This window comes from Lynx canadensis, chromosome F1, assembly GCF_007474595.2.
Source record: "Lynx canadensis isolate LIC74 chromosome F1, mLynCan4.pri.v2, whole genome shotgun sequence".
NCBI classification, from domain to species: domain Eukaryota; kingdom Metazoa; phylum Chordata; class Mammalia; order Carnivora; family Felidae; genus Lynx; species Lynx canadensis.
The window spans coordinates 63,985,584-64,002,891 of NC_044319.2; the positions used below are offsets into that span (position 1 = coordinate 63,985,584).

General features: G+C 46.8%; 1 protein-coding gene and 1 long non-coding RNA gene across 2 annotated transcripts in view; one reads left to right on the forward strand and one right to left on the reverse strand.

The window, feature by feature from the left end:
* The window catches only part of CD84 (CD84 molecule), a 24,708-nt gene extending 20,227 nt beyond the window's left edge, over positions 1 to 4,481 (forward strand). Inside the window, exons 6-8 of the mRNA XM_030301862.1 lie at positions 851 to 948; positions 1,577 to 1,636; positions 3,046 to 4,481. Of these exons, the coding sequence (XP_030157722.1) occupies positions 851 to 948; positions 1,577 to 1,636; positions 3,046 to 3,111 (224 nt within the window). The 3' untranslated portion in view covers positions 3,112 to 4,481. The remainder of the gene's footprint in view (positions 1 to 850; positions 949 to 1,576; positions 1,637 to 3,045) is intronic.
* LOC115504749 lies at positions 1,637 to 16,732 on the reverse strand. The gene is made up of 2 exons (XR_003965785.1): positions 16,633 to 16,732; positions 1,637 to 2,315 (listed from the first exon to the last, which is right to left on the reverse strand). It is a non-coding gene; the product is annotated as an uncharacterized LOC115504749 (long non-coding RNA).
* Between the last annotated feature and the right edge of the window lie 576 nt (positions 16,733 to 17,308).

The following is a 17,308-nucleotide window of genomic DNA, read 5'->3' on the forward strand; positions in this document are numbered from 1 at the left end:
CTGGCTGAAGTCGGACGCTTAACCGACTGCGCCACCCAGGCGCCCCAACAGCTCAGGAATTCTTAAGAGTAGGGACTGGTTTCTCCCGTCTTTGCCTCTCCGTGGCCTCACACACAGCCCGGAGCACAGAGGGAGCTTAGGAAGTGTTTGACCGTGTAGATCTATCAAGTGACCATGCATGGATTTTTGTTGTTTATTTATTTGGGGGGGGGGGGCAAGGGAGGGGCAGAGAGAGGGAGGGAGACAGAGGATCTGCGGTGGGCTCTGGGCTGAGAACGGAGAGCCTCATGCGGGGCTGGAACTTAGGAAGCGCAGGATCATGACCTGGGCCAGAGTTGGACGCTTAACCCACGGAGCCACCCCGGGGCCCTACAACAACGCATGTTTATAGAGTGTCTTCTATGTGCTTAACATTGAGGTGGTAACAGTGAAGGAGCCCAAAACAGTGTCTAACTAGAGAGAATCAATCTGGTTGAAGAACCAAGACCTCACGGGAAGAGGCAATTGCCCAGCCACGAAGTACCAGAGACGCCCTGGGAGGAGGAGGTCCTCTGCCGGCCCACTCGGGGCTGGGAGAATGTCGTCAGCCTAATGTGGACCCTAGAGCAGGCAGGGTCCCCACGGAGCCCTGGGTGAGGGAGGCCCCGGGCCAGTGCCTCCCACAACACATGAAATCCCCAGAAGACAGAGAGGCAGTCCAAGGACCCGAGCATCCGTCTCGGGACAGTGGGAGCCATTTGACCCTTTAGGGCTTTATTTCTTTATCCGAAAAAGAGAACGTTACAATAGCTCATCTCTAGACTCCAGCCACCTGTCACACCCTGCGCTCCTCTGTTTATTTGTGACACAGATGCCATCTCTAGGAAAACGATATACGCTTACGTCATGGTCACGAGAGATGCCCCACCAGCAGAGGGCAGAATCTATGATGAAATCCCCCAGTCCAAGGTGAGCTGATACTACTCATGGGCCACTCCCCCCCCCGCCACACCCCCAGGAGCCGGGGAACAACAGGCCAAGGATCTGGAGTCTCCAACCAAGAATCGTCATGTCGGGAAAATGATGCCAGGAGCCCCTCTACGAGGACAGGAACATGGCCAACTGTCACCCCATGGCGGCCTCCAGGGCTGGAGGCCATCAGCTTCCGCATGGGGGCCTGGCTGTGGGTGAGGCCAGAGGCTTCCTTAGGGAAGGCGCACCTTCCATGGGGGACCTGGTGTGAGGTGAGGGCTACTGGGTGGCCACTGGCACAGGAACAGGGGGCTAAGGGGCCTCCAAGGGCACAGAACTGAAAGGTCCCCTTGAACTCAACTTCCTGTTCTGGCTGCAGCACAGCCCCTCCTCCCATTGGCCATTCACCCGCCTGCCCCTCCCTCACCTCCCCATACCCGACCCTGACCCTCTCCGACGCTGGATGGAACCAGAGCTGAGGCGGGGGTTGGGGGCCGTGCGGGGGTTGGGGGTTGGGGGTGGCTGACTAGCGACATGGGAGCGGGGGGGGGGGCAGAAGCAGGAAGGGGAACTCGAGAGGTTCCCGCCTGGGCCCCTCCCTGAGGGGAAGAAGGGTGTTTTACAGGAGCGCCCCGCCAAGGAGGAGCCCGTGAACGGGATTTATTCCACACTGCAGTCTGAGAAGGTGAATCCTTGTTGTGTTTTTATTTCTGTGGTCCCGTGCTCCGGCCACTCTGCTGTACCCTGCCCACCCCACCAGGGGCCAGCGGGTTCCCTCGGTCCCCTTCTCTGTACTTGCCGAGACTAAGTGCCCAGGGCCTTGGTCTGCAGGTATCTCACGCATAAGTCCTGCTCCCCAGGTCCACGGCCATCCGACAGCTGGCCTGCGTGTACATGCAGAAGCCTCTGAACTCTGGTGTGAAAACGCCAGCCTCTAGAGGGCCTGGGGCCATGCCAGCTCACAGGGTAAAAATTAGAGAAACCAGGTGCCCCCCTCTGGACAGACACAGACCCACACCAGTCACCCAGACCGGCAAGTAGAACACAGGCTGAATTTCAGTTCCACATTCCCTACATCCGGTGGACTTTTACAGTATGCAACCCGTACAACAATCTGCGACGGAGCAGTGACACTCACAGGGCGCCGGGCCTCAGTGTCCTGCTCCGGAACACACAAAGAGGAGAGGTAGGTCCTGTGCTGTGACAGGACTTCCAGTCTGGGGGATGTCACTGTCTGAGGATCCTTTTTCGCTATAGTCAGAAGGACAGATTAGAGGTCTCTTGGCGATTCAAATGTTTTGTTAGTGTGCCTGTTGAGCAGCTGGGCAAAATCATCGTAAGAGATCCGTATGAACCCGGGGAGTCTAGGGGAAAGGGAGAAGAGTGAGGCAATGAGAACAAATCAAGAGCGGGAGGAAATATTAGGAAATTGGCTACAGTGGATCGGGAGTAAGAATTAAGCGCTGAACCGGTAGGGCGTCTGGGAGTTTGCAAGAGAACTCCGTGCACGGGTCAGTTGGGGTGTAAAGATAAGCCCGTGTCCTGGAGAATGAGACAGAAGGACCTCTTCTTCCTCAGTGCTCAGGAGCAGGAAGGAGGGAGTCCTGGGAACCCCCGGTGGCGAAGCCGCCAGCCCCAAGCCCAAGCCCTACCCCCAAGGCTAAGACTCCGCCAGCCGGTGGGAAGGTTGCCTGCAGAGCCCCCTGCCATCAGACCACAGGACGCTAGTGGCAGTGACCCTCCGCTGTGTGAGGTGCAATTATGGGGGTTCAGAAGGAGCTGGCGCTCCGCTGCGAACCAGGAATACTGGTAGTTTGAGCCTACGATCAAAATCAGAGCGAATACCCCCATTCCCGCCTGCTGCTTTTGTGTGGGCCACGCACTTGATTGCACAAGGGCTTCCGAGAGGGAGACTGGAGCAGAGGCAAGGGACCCAGCAAAGGGCAGAGCCCTGCTGGCCCAGATTCCGCCAGCACCAGGGAAACGGAGGCACCTCCCTGTGCCCTCTACAGAACCGTCCTGGGTGCCGCCCGGGGCTGGGGTTCCCCAGCGACAGCTCACGGTTAACCTGTCGCTCCGTCTCCTCGTACGCAGATGGGGAAGACCAGCACTCAGGACGGCAAACCTCCTGGGACTTCAACCTATGAAAATGTGATCTAGGCTCCTGGACAGCATTCACTCTACGGACACTGAGCTTCCCACATCATGTGTTCCAGCAGATGCCCCAGACCCAGACTCCCTCCGTTCGGATCTTACCTGGAGATAGCAAACCATCACCCCAATACGGGACTTTTCGTGACTGGAGGTGATGACCCTTCCCAGCAACCCCATATGTAGAAAGGATTGATGTTTCGCGCACCGCCTGGGACGCCCTGACCACGCTCAGTGACCGGGAGGGGCCCCGGTGCACGGCCTCCACGGTCCACACAGCACCTTGGGCAAATTAGGCAAAAACCCCCTTTTCCGGAGGCGGATACAGCCCCTCCCAAGTGTGTGGCTTGACAAGCAGAGGGTGGGCTGCATTTCAGCCTCCGCTTGCCCCTCTGCCCGGGAACTTTTGTGCAGGGGACAGCTGGCTGGACCAGCCCAACCAACCACATGTGACGGTGTCGCCTGGGAAGCCATTGGAGGGGTAGCTCTCCACTGTGCAGACGCACCCTCCAAATGGAGTGTTGGAAAGTGGTCTTTCTGTAGGGACGAGGTGGTCGGGGCATATTTCTTCAGGCTGTACTTCAGAAGCCTCTTCAGCTTTTCTTTCTAGCCAAGCTTTCCACGTGACTGGGCGCTTGAGTGCCCACATATTAACATTATTCTAGGGGTATCCACGAGGGTGTTCCTGGATGAGATTAACATTTGGATTGGTAGACCGAGTAAAGTAGGTTAATCCCCACTCCAGTACGGGCGCCCATCACCAAACCCATCAAGAGCCTGGGTAGAAGAAGAAGGCAGAGGAAAGGAGAATTCGTTCGCTCTGCCTGACCGTCTTGGAGCTGGGACATCAGTGCTCCTGCCCTGGGATTTGGATTCGGACTGGAGCTTTCACCATCAGCTCTCCAGCTGGCTGACTGCAGGCCTGGGGATTTCTCAGTCTTCATCACCACTCAAGCCAGCTCCTTGTTGTATATATCGCTTTCCTGTTGGTTCCGTTTCTCTGCAGAGCCAGACTAACACCTATTCCAAGCAGCGTCAGCAAGAAGAGACCATACCCAGTATCCTACTGGCCAAAAGGAGTTGACTGGCTATATTTCTGGCACTTTAGGAGAACTGAGTACAACCCAACCATCGAAACGATCTCCAGTCAAATTAATCATGGCTTTTTAAAACTCCTTTCCCCCCTTGGTCCTCAGTTCTTTCTGCCCCACAGCATACGTCATTATTTGTTTCCCTCCACACTGTATACGCTTAAGGGCAGGATCCATGACGTCATGACATTAAAGAGTGACCACGAGAGATGAGAGTGTCAGTCACTCGTGCATCCACCGCCCCAAACACCATGCCTTGGGCCCTGATGTGAATAAATGCGACTGAATAGAATTGAAAATGACCAGCCAGCTCAAATGGAAGGTACACGTTGCAAGTGTGGATAGACGGAAGCCAATACGCGTGGCGGCATCCGATCATGGCAAGCGTTAAATGTCAGAAGGCAGACGTCAGGGCACGGCCATGGGGGTGGGGGGGAGACTTTCAGAGTTAGACCAACGTACACATGAACTGAAGCAGTGAGCCAGGTGTGAGGTGAGAGGCAGTCACCCTAGGGAGACACGTGAAGGAAGAAATAAAGAGACTTGTCCTAAGGATGGAGAAGCCCCAAAGTGACATTCAACAGACCCTAAAATAGAAGCATGTCTCACCTTCACCTGAGTTGAGGGACCCCTCCTGAATGTCGCCCTTCTCTAACCCGCCCCGCCTCTCCCTGGTGCGCTCAGCCAGTCAAATTGCTAGTGTCCTAGAGCCCCCCTGGCGAGTGAGGAAGAAGGAAAAGAGCCAGAGGCCAGAGTCCCTTGGGTCTCCAGTGAGAACACACCGGGAATTCTTGACGTGGCCTTTGGGACTGAGGACCACCGAGCTCCTGTCTCTCACTCTTTCCTTCCTGTGTATCGTCCGATTTATGAAGATGGAAGCTACTCACCCCATCCCTTCAGGGCTCGGTGTTCAGATTCCCCTTCTGTAAAATGGGGGTGATCTTCATTTCCACAGATTTAAGACGAACTAGATTGTGACCGACGGGTCTATGCAACTATTCCTTCGATGGAACGGAATCTCGTATCACGCCCAGATGGGCCAGCTTTCCCAAATGGGTGTTGAAATTGAAATCTCGGGGCCCCTGGGTGGCTCAGTCGGATGGACATCTGAGGTCGACTCAGGCCATGATCTCCCAGCTCGTGAATTCGAGCCCCACATTGGGCTCTCTGCCATCAGCACAGAGCCCACTTCAGATCCTCTGTCTCCTTCTCTCTCTGCCCCTCCCCTGCTTGTGCTCTCTCTCTCTCTCTCTCTCTCTCAAAAAGAAATTGAAATCTCAGAGGCAGGGCCCCCTAGTGGCAAGAGCAGGTAAGGCAGCACCTCCCCAGGGGCTTGTGGGTCCACGTGGGCCTTTTCTGTAGAGAACTTGAGAAACAATGCAGGGAATGCCTTTCAGAAAAAGAAAGTAAAGCCGATTTAAAACGGGATGTTTTCAAAAAAGCTATAGAATGCTCTAAACTACACAGCCCACACGAGAAGAACTTGACTGGGCCACTTTGGAAAACGGGCAAAGGAAAGGCGACCGACCTGTCTGGCATTTCTCAGATTCAGCCCGGAGAAAAGAAATGGCTGGGCCATATTTTCTTCCAGATGCATTACTTTTCTTCTGCTTGACTTTTCCCTGAGTTTTCCTTGATTTGAGTAATTTTTTTGCAGAATCATTAGTGACAGTCTCTACTGGCTGTAAAATGAAGTTTGAAGAAGGAGACAGAAGGAAGAAGGGTATCGACTGGTCCCAAAATGCAGGCTTCGATGCTGGAGCGCCTGCGCCGACATCCTGGTTTCTTGGTTCTGAGACGTCGGGCAATTTAGGCTCACCTCTCTGGGCCTCAGTTTCCCTGCTTGTAAAATGGGGCTAATAACAGCTCCTACCACGTAGGGTTGATGTAGGGACTAAATGAGGCTGCCCTGTAAGAATGTGCCTGCAAATTGTTCTTATAGGCCCAACACCTCCATCAGATGCCAACTCTGTACAACAGGGTTCTTGTAGCACAAATGTAGCCGATATTGTGCTAAATTAGTGTTGTGTGCCAAACTCTTAACTCTCAGCCCTCCCACATCAATGCTTGTTCCTTCCATCATTTTGCTTACCACGCTGCCCTCCTCTGCCTCCAGCTCCCCAGCCAGACGACAGAACGGGGCTGGTCCGAATAATAATAATAATGCAAACAGAGAACTCCTGAGGGCCAGAGACGGGGACAGTTCATTAAGGGTTTAGTTTGTGTATCAGCTGCTACACTAGATGCTTTATACCTCATCCAAAATTCACAACAACCCTGTAGAGTAGAAGTTAGTTCTTCTAGGGGCACCTGGGTGGCTCAGTCGATTGAGCGTCCGACTTTGGTTCAGGTCATGATCTCGCGGTTCGTGAGTTCGAGCCCCGTGTCAGGCTCTATGCTGACAGCTCAGAGCCTGGAACCTGCTTCGGATTCTGTGTCTTCTTCTCTCTCTGCTCCCCCCACCCCCACTCTCTCTCTCTCTCTCTCTCTTAAAAATGATAAACATTAGAAATTAGTTCTTCTAGTCTCCGTTAAGACAGAGGGAATAAATACTTAGCAAAATCAGTCAGCTTGGGAAGACAGGACTTGAAGTCAAGACTTCCTGTCACCAAGGGCCACGTACTTGCTCTCGTACCATGCTGCCTTCCTATACCCAGCTCTGGACTCCCAACACCCAGCACTTTGCTTGACCCTTCATAGGGGGATGACAAAATATTTGTTGAATGACTGCGTACATATAATCGTATTTTAAAGTCACCAAGAGCAGCTCCAAGTAAATGTATTCATGTATTAACTCCATTGTGTGGATAACCACTCAACCCCTCTACTGGGAACACCCATTAAAGAATCTTGCGTGGAGCTCTCCGTCTGCATTTTGGGTAGGGCTGGTTTCACAGCAAACAAGGGATCCAGGTCATAAGCACTTCTGCTGAGTTGTCGCAAACCGAGAGAAATAGAGTACGAATTTCCACTATTAATATCAGAAGAAAAACAGAAACAGAGGAAGAAGGAAGAATTGTGCGACACTATTTAATAGTTGAAAAACAGCTGTGTACCAGGGAGTCTGGGTGGCTCAGTCAGTTAAGTGACCGGCCCTTGATTTCTGCTCAGGTCATGGTCTCACGGTTTGTGAGTATGAGCCCCGCGTCGGGCTCTGCCCTGATGCCCAGGGCCTGCTTGGGATTCTCTCTCTCTCTCTGCCCCTCCTCTGCTCGCTCGCTCTCTCTCTCCCTCTCTCTCCAAATAAACAAAAACATTAAAAAAAATTTTTTTTAAGTATTTAAAAAACCGAGCTGTGTACCTTTAAACTTTCATGACCCGCCATAATCATAATGGCTAACATGGATTAGTACCTACTGTATGTCATTTCCCACCCTGCTGTTTTATGTGTACTAACTCGTTTACAGCCCACAAGAAACGCTGAAACTCATCGACTCCCTGAAGTGGATGCAACCCTCCTCCATTTCACAAAGGAAGAAACGGAGTCACAGAAAGGCTAAGCTCGTCCAAGTTAATATTGAAACCAGGATGCCACTCGTGGCCCGCCAGGTCCCGGGGCCGTTTGCGGAACCACTGTGCTCGCTGCCTCCCCAGCCCGCAGCTTCCCAAGGAAGAAAACGTGCATTCTTGACTCCAGAGCCCCTACATCCAAAAGTCACTAGGTCTTGTCAAGGGCAACTCAACCATGTCCCCTCACGCTGCCCAGCTCTCAACACACCCTCCCTCCCGGTGCCCACTCTTCCAGATCATTCCCTATCACTCAGTCCTTTATCGCTATTACCTGGGCTTTCACCACACAATGAGCAATCTCCAAAACACTGGCCTTGTCCTTTGTTTTTCTGCTGAAAAATTTTTCTTGTGGGACCAGACTCCTGAGCAATCTGACCCATCAGAACTTCCAGGCCTTCCTCCTGCTTTCTCCCTCGGCTCCAGTCACACGGAAGTACGCGAGTCCATGAACCCACCAGACCCTTTCCTGCTCCACACCTTTGCCGACGCTGTGTTATCTGCCTGGGGTATGCCTTCGCCCCTTTCCATCCCTAGCTATTTCATGCTTCAAGGATCAGTCTGAGGGTCCCTCTTTGTGCAGGCTCCTAAAACCTCCCACTCAAAGCTAAACATATAGCCCCCTTGTAAATTTCCATTAATAAACGATTTGTTGGGCATAAATTTGACTTTGCCAGTGCCTACGAAAGGAGACTACCTCCTCCGTGCCAGCAGGTGAACACAAACTATCCGATAATGCACGGACTCCTTCTGTGTCTTCCTTGGTTTTGTTTCTCAAGAGAAGACACCAAGCGTGTAGCAAAGATACAGGCAAGACTCTGTGGCCTGACAAAGGCCCTGTAAGTCCTCCTCTTAGTGCATCAGTGAACGTGGAAGTGGTCTTGAAAGCCCCTAACACACCTCCTAAGTGTTTCTGCAGTCTGTCTAACCCCTTTCATCTACCAGGTGCTGCTGCCATCTTGGTCCCCATCATCTCTTCCTGGACAACAGCGCTTTCCCTCCAACATTCACACTTGTCCCAGCCTAATCCATTCTCTACACCATAGACAGAGTGGTCTTTCCAAACACAAATATGATACCGGTGGCAGGAGGAACCAGTAGATTGCTGGTGTGTAGCTTTATATCTGTAGGAGTTCATAAGTTGAAAGTTTATAAGTAGAGGGTGCCTGGGTGGCTCAGTCGGTTAAACATCCGACTCTCGGTTTCGACTCAGGTCACGATCTCACAATTCATGGGTTCGACACCTGCCTCAGGCTCCGCGCTGACAGCTTGGAGCCTGCTTGGGATTCTCTCTCCTTCTTTGCTCGTTCTCTCTGTCTCTCTCTCAAAATAAATACATAAACTTAAAAATTTTTTGAAATAAAAAATAAAAAAAAAGAAAGTCTGTGAGTAGAGAAAAATCGGAAAAGACATTCAATAATCTAATTCCCCAAAACGTGCCAAGCCCACGTGGCCTTATGAACTAGTTCTACCGCCCTCGGTGAAAGGATACTTTCCATGTAATTTTAACTGCTCTGAAGCGTCGAAACTTCAAAGTTCATTGAACACCATTAATGCAACACTGATTCCAAACTAGATGAAGATGATTCTCCAAAAAGAAAAAAATAGGGCAGGGATCAGCCTGTGGACAAATCCAGCCTTTCAGATGTTTTTACATGACCTATGGCCTAAGAATAGTCTACCATTTTCAAAGATTGAAAAAACGCAAAAGAATAATACTGGTAACATGCAAAAATTATATGAAATTCAACCCAGTGTTTATCAATAAAGTTTTATTGGAACACACACCGTGATCATCTGCTTATGTATTGACTGTGGCTGTTACAACAGCCAAGTTGAATAGCTGCAGTGGAGACTGGTTGCACAATGTAAAATATTCACTATCTGGACTTTCAAAGGAAAAAATTGTCAGCTCCTGATAATCTCACTTATAAATATGAATCTTAGAAATCTTAATTCAGAAATTAAGAATAAAAAAAATCTTAATTTAAATTTTAATGAATTGGGGGCGCCTGGGTGGCGCAGTCGGTTAAGCGTCCGACTTCAGCCAGGTCACGATCTCGCGGTCCGGGAGTTCGAGCCCCGCGTCGGGCTCTGGGCTGATGGCTCAGAGCCTGGAGCCTGTTTCTGATTCTGTGTCTCCCTCTCTCTCTGCCCCTCGCCCATTCATGCTCTGTCTCTCTCTGTCCCAAAAATAAATAAACATTGAAAAAAAAAATTTTTTTTTAAATAAAAAAATAAAAAATAAAAAATAAAAAAATAAAAAATAAATTTTAATGAATTGAACCAAGCAGTGCTCTAAAAGAACAAAAAATGCAACCAAGCAGAGTTTATCCCCAGAATGCAAGAATGATTTAAGAAATCTTCGATTGTAATTTACTGTTTAGAAACATTAAAGGGGAGGAAAAAGCTATAATAGTCTTGACAGATTCGAAAAAATAGTTCTGATAAAATTCAACAACCACAACTGATTAGGGAAAAAATTAGCAAGCTAAAAATAGTAGGTGTTTCAGTCAATATCCAATCAGAAAAACTGAAACCATGTTAAATATCGAAAACCTAGAAACTGAAACATAAGAAACTGAATACAAAAGTGATAGAAGGGTTTGAGGACTAAAACAGGGAAGATGAGGTTACTTAGCAAGTCCGGGAAGCCATTACCACTCTTGGGGGAATTTTCATTCAGAACCAGTGCTGCCCATTACAGGATGCCAAAAGTCCACACTCCAACCCAAACCATAAGAATCTAGGAGCCTAAATTGCCCTACTACTGTGGCTCCCAACATTGGAGTCAGAGCCCACAAATACCACGCTGCCAAGACTTCTGGAATGACTGCAGGAACTGCACTGCTAGACCAGGAACCTTGGAGCCATATTCCTTTTCCATTATTACTGCCACTGCTGGGGACATTATCAGAAGCCAAGATGAAAAAAACATTTTTCCCTTCTTCCCACCTTCCAGTCTTTCACCAGGACCACCCATTGATAAAAGTACAGAATGTACAGAAAGAATATATAATTATTATGTATCCAACCAAGTCAGATTTATTCCTGGAAGGCAAGGATGGTTCAACCTACAAAAACCAATGAATGTAATAGAACACATGATAGAACGAAGAAGGGAAAAACCACACAATCATCAGAACTTATGCAGAAAAAAAATGGACCAAATTCAACACCCTTTTCATGATTGAAAGCAATCAACAAATTAGGACTACAAGGAAATTACCTCAACATAATAAAAGCCATGTATTTGTTTGCTAAGGCCGCCATAACAAAGTACCAAAGACTGGGTGGTTTAAACAATGGAAAGGTATTTCCTCATAATCCTGGAGGTTAGACGTCTGCAGTGAAGATGTCAGCAAGGGCAGTTTATTGTGAGGCCTCTCTCTGGCTTGTAGATGGTTGTCTTCTCCCTGTGTCTTTATATGGTCCTCTCTCTGTGCATGGCTGTGTTCTAATCTCCTCTTCTATACAAGGGCCATACTGAATGAGCCCACCCATATGACCTTATTATAAATACATTATCTCCAAATTGGGGGTGGGGGGACACATTTCAACCTATGACATTCTGCCTTCTGCATCCCCCAAATCCATGTCCTTTTAACAAGTAAAATGTGCTCACTCCATCCCAACAACCCCAAAGTCTTAACCCATTCCAATATCAACTCTCAGTCCAAAATCTCATCTAAATCTCATCTAAATCAGGTGAAGGAATCTCAAGGTATGATTTATCCTGAGGGGAAAAATCAACTCCAGCTGTGAATCTGTAAAACTGGACAAGTTATATCCTTCCCTAATATAATGGTGAGACAAACAAAGAATAGACATGCTCACTTCAAAGGGAGGAATAGAAAAAAAAGAAAGGAGTCATATTTGTTTTTTTTTAGGCTCCATATATAAGTGAAATCATATGGAATTTGTCTTTATCTGTCTAACTTATTTCATTTAGGATAATGCCATCAGGGACCAAACATGTAGCTATGATTTCCCTTATATGTGGAAGCTAAAAAACAAAAGAAAATAGGGGCATCTGGGTGGCTCAGTAGGCTAAGCGTCCAACTTCAGCTCAGGTCATTACCTCGCAGTGTGTGAGTTTGAGTCCCATGTCGGGCTCTGCACTGGCAGCTCAGAACCTGGAGCCTGCTTCAGATTTTGTGTCTCCCTCTCTTTCCCTGTCCCTCTCCCACCTGCGCTCTCTCTCTTCAAAAATAAATAAACATTTTTAAAAATAAAAAAAAATCAAATTATGACAATAACAACAAAAAACCCAAGCTCGTGGACACAGATAACAAATTAGAGGTTGCCAGAAGGGAGAGTGGCATGAGGGGAGGTTGAAGTGGGTGAAGGGGTTTAAAAGATAAAAACATCCAGGCATAAAATAAATAAGTCATGGGAGGTAATGTATATAATGGAAACGACAGCTATAATACTGTATTCCATATTTGAAAGTTGCTAAGAGTAAATCTTAAAAGTTCTCGACATAAGAAAAAAGAAATGTGTAACCATGTATGTTGACCAATGATAACTAGACTTATCCTGGTGATTATTTTCCATTGTATACAAATATGGAATCATTATGTTGTACACCTGAAGCTAATAAAATTATATGGCAATTAAACCTCAATTAAAAAAAAAGAAAGAAACGGAGTCACAGGTCCCAAGCAAGTCTAAAACCTAGCAGGGAAGATTCTAGTGGATTTTAAGACATGGGAGTAATCCTCTTTGGCTCCATGCTCTGTCCTTTGGATCCACCTGGGTGGCCCTGCCTTCTGGGACCACCAGGTTCATCCTGTCCACCTTCAGCAGTGGCCCCACACCTCTGGAACTAAGGATAAAGTAGCCCTGACCCCTGAACTGTGCCCTATGGCCCATAGTGGCAAGATCAGCCCTGCCAACCCCTGAGCCACTTTTGAGTGGCTCATTTTTTCCTCTTCTGGAAGGATAACACATGTTTGCAACTGGATAACTTTCCTGGTCTGTCCTGTAGAATTCCAGAAATCCCATGGCCTTCCTTCATCTAGTCCTGTCTCTGTCTCCTTCAGTCAAGTTGACAGCATTTCTGCTGGTATAAAATTCCCAAAAGCCTTGTTGGTCTCCCCTGCAATTCACAGAGGCCCATGCCATCAGACAAGAGGGTCCTCCCCAGATCTTTCCTGGATAACCCCATCTCTATCCCTGGCTTCTGCTGAAACGAGTAAAATGACTGATTGTATCATAAGTCATAGACCTGTGATTCAGTCCACAATAGGACATATATGAAAAACCCACAGCTAATATCATACTCAATAATGAAAGACTAAACACTTTCCCCCTAAGATAAGGGAGAAGACAAGGATGCCTATTTTTACCATTTCTATTCAAAACAGTATTAGAAATTCTAGCCAGAGCAATTAAGCAAGAAAAAAGAAATAAAAGCATCCAAACTGGAAAGGAAGAAGTAAAATTATCTCTGTTCATAGATGACACGATCCTACATATAGAAAACCCTAAAGATTCCATGCACACAAAACCTATTAGAGGTAATAAACGAGTTAAGCAAAGTTGCAGTAAACAAAATGAACACACAAAACACAGTTGTTTTCATACACTAACAATGAACCATACAAACAGGAAATTGTGAAAACAATTCCATCTACAATAGCATTAAAAAGAACGAAATACTTAGGAATAAAATTAACCAAGGAGGCAAAAGTCTTAAACACAGAAAATTATAATACATTACTCAATGAAATTAAAGAAGGCAAAAATAATGGAAAACATTCTGTGTCCATGAATTGAAAGACTTAATACTATAAAATGAAAATAGTATCCAAAATGATCTACAGATTCAATGCAACCCCTACCAAACCCCAACAGTGTTTTTTTGCAGAAATAAAAAACTCATCCTAGTATTCATAGGAATCTCAAGGGACCCTGAATGGACAAACAATCTTGAAAAAGAAAAACAAAGTTGTTTGATTCACACTTCCTGGTTTCAAAACTTACAAGAAAACTATAGTAATAAAAAATGGTACCACACAGGCACAAGACAGACCAATGGAATAAAATAGACAGCCTAGTTATAAACCCTTGATTTTTGACAAGGATATCAAAAACAGTCAATAGGGACAGGACAGTCTTTTCAACAAATTATGCTGGGAAAGCTGGACATCCACATACAAATGAACGAAGTTGGGCCCTTATCTCGTTCCATGAACAAAAATTAATTCATATAGATCAAAGTCCTAAATACAAGAGCTAAGACTAAAAACACTCTTCGAAGAAAACATGGAAGGAATCTTTATAACATGGATTTGGCAACTATATTTTTGAATATAACACCAAAAGCATAAGCAACAAGAGTAAAAAACAGATGAATTGGCCTTCATCGAAATTTAAAACTTTTTGGGGTGCCTGGGTGGCGCAGTCGGTTAAGCGTCCGACTTCAGCCAGGTCACGATCTCGCGGTCCGTGAGTTCGAGCCCCGCGTCAGGCTCTGGGCTGATGGCTCGGAGCCTGGAGCCTGTTTCCGATTCTGTGTCTCCCTCTCTCTCTGCCCCTCCCCCGTTCATGCTCTGTCTCTCTCTGTCCCAAAAATAAATAAACACTGAAAAAAAAAATAAAAAAAAAAATTAAAAAAAAAGAAATTTAAAACTTTTGTACCTCAGAAGACACTATCAAGTGAATGGAAGACACAGTCACAGAATGGAAGAAAATATTTGCAAATCATATATCTTATAGGAGAGTAATATCTAGAATATATAAAGAACTCCTATAACTCAGTAACAACAATAAAACCCAAACGAACAAATTTTAAAAGGGGCAAGGGACTTGAGTAGCTATTTCTCCAAAGAAGATACACAAATAGCCAGTGAGCACATGAAAAGAAGCTTCATATCTCTAATCATTAAAGACATGTAAAGCAAGGGGCGCCTGGATGGCTCAGTCGGTTAAGCATCCAACTTGGGCTCAGGTCATGATCTCACGGCTTGTGAGTTCAAGTCCCGTGTCAGGCTCTGTGCTGACAGCTCAGAGCCTGGAGCCTGCTTCAGTTATGTGTCTCCTTCTCTCTCTGCCCCTACCCTGCTCACACTCTCCGTCTCTCATAAATGAATAAATATTTTTGAAATTTTTTTAAAAAGGGGGAAAAAAAGAAATGTAAAGCAAACCACAATGAGATACTGCCTAACATCCATGAGGATGACTATTATATATAAAAAACACACGCGCAACACAGATGTTGGCAAAGATGTAGATACACTGGAACTTTTATGCATTGCTGGTGCAAACGTAAAATGGTGTAGCCACTATGGAGAACAGTTTCATGGTTCCTCAAAAAGCTGACTATAGAATTATCAAATGACCCAGCAATTCCAATCCTAGGTATATATCCAAGGAATTGAAGGCAAGGACTCAAACAGATACAGGTACCCCAGCCTTCATCACAAAATTATTCACAATATGCAAAAGGTGGAAACACTCCAGTGTCCGCAAACAGATGAATGAATAAAGAAAATGTAGTATATGCAAACAAGCGAATCTCTGAAATTGTCTTATTTCGCCATAAAAAACCAGGATGAAATTCTGATACATCCTCTAACATGGATACGCCTTGAAGCCGTTATGCTATTTGATATAAGCCAGACACAAAAGGGCAAGGGTATTTCCACTTATATGAGGTATAGAGTAGGTTAGGTTACCGGGGGCTGAAGGAAAGGAGAGATGGGGAGTAATTGTCTAATGGTTATAGAGCTTCTGTTCCGGGTAGTAAAAGGTTCTGTAATTTCATTGTGTATCTTTGGTAGGGGGTGGGTGTCTGAACAAAGAAGGGGTTTTCCAACACCAGCTTGGTGTCCTATAATTCAACTCCATCCTGACACCATTTACCTGGAGGTAGCATCCGTTTCTACAGGTTAAATGTTTAGTCTCACAGGCTGCTTTCCCCCTGCCCACCACCACTTGTTCAGATACCAGTCACAAATGCAGGTTGTCATCAGGGCCACTGACCCCCAGGCTAAGGTTCCAGCAACCCTCTCCTCAGGTTCAATTAATCTGCTAGAGCATCCCCCAGAATTCAAGGAAACTCTTCACTTACCAGATTACCCGTTTATTATGAAAGGGTATAACCCAGGAATAGCCCAAGCACACACAGGGCACGGGCTGGAGAAAGGGTGAGGAGCTTCCATGCGCTCTGTGAGGTCACCATTCTCCCAAATCTCCACGTGGCCACCAACCCAGAAGCTCGCCCAACCCACCCCCTCCTTCTGGGTTTTCACGGAGATTTTGTTACCGAGGCATGATTGATGAACTCATTGACCACTGGTAACTGATTCAACCTCCAGCCCCCTCCCCTCCTGGGAGGTCAGGAAGTGGAACTAAAATTTTCAACCCGCTAACGATGTGGCCGGTTCCCCTGGCAACCAGCCCTCATCTTAAGGTGCAGTCCAAAAGCCACCTCATTAACATAAATCCAGTTGTGGTAAGAAAGATTTGTTATCAACATGACACCCGTTTCACTTTTAAGGCTCTGAAGAGACTTTAGGAACTGAACCTTAGAGATCTTTAGATCCTGAGATCTTGATCGTTAGAGACCAAATATTATAACAAAAGATACTTCCATTGCTCTACTCACTCAGAAAATTCCGAGGGTGTTGGGAGCTGTGAGCCAGGAACCATGAACAAAGACCAAATATATACAAGAAATGAATGACCCAATACGTATTTCTCACAAATCACAGTATCACAGGTCATGAAAACATTTTGGACCTCAATGCAAGCACACCTCAGAGATATTGCAGGAACATCTCCAGAACACCGCAGTGAAGTGAATCTCACAATAAAGCAAACCAAGTGAATTTTTTGGTTTCCCTGTGCATATAAAATTTATGTTTACGCTACATGGTAGTCTATTAGGTGTGCAATGGCATTTACATCTAGGAACAATACATACCTTCATTTAATAATACTTTATAGCAGGGGGTGGTGGGTGCCTGGGTGGCTCAGCCGGTTAAGCGTCCGACTTCAGCTCGGAAGTCATGGCTTGTGGGTTCGAGCCCCGCGTCGGGCTCTGTGCTGACAGCTCAGGGCCTGGAGCCTGCTTCAGATTCTGTGTCTCCCTCTCTTCTGCCCCTTCCCCTTCTTGAGGTCTGTCTCTCTCTCAAAAATAAATAAACATTAAAAAAATTTAAATAAAAATACTTTACAGCAGGGGAGCCAGCCTGGTTCAGTCAGTAGAGCACTTGACTCTTAAACTCAGGGTCATGAGTCCAAGCCCCACGTTGGGCATGGAGCCTACTTAAAATAAATAAATAAATAAAATATAACAAAATAAAGGACGCCTCCAACTTGATACCAAAAACCCCCAATCAATGCGATTAAAAAATGGGCAGAGAACCCAAATAGACACTTTTCCAAAGAAGACAGACAGATGGACAATAGACACATGGAAAGATGCTCAACATCACTAATCAACAGAGAAAAGCAAATCGAAACCACAGTAAGATGCCACCTCACACTGGCCCGAGTGGCTAGTGTCAAAAAGTAAGAAATAACACGCGTTGGCGAGGATGCACGGAAAAGGGAACCTTCACGCACTGTTGGTGGGAATGCAAACTGGTGCAGCCACT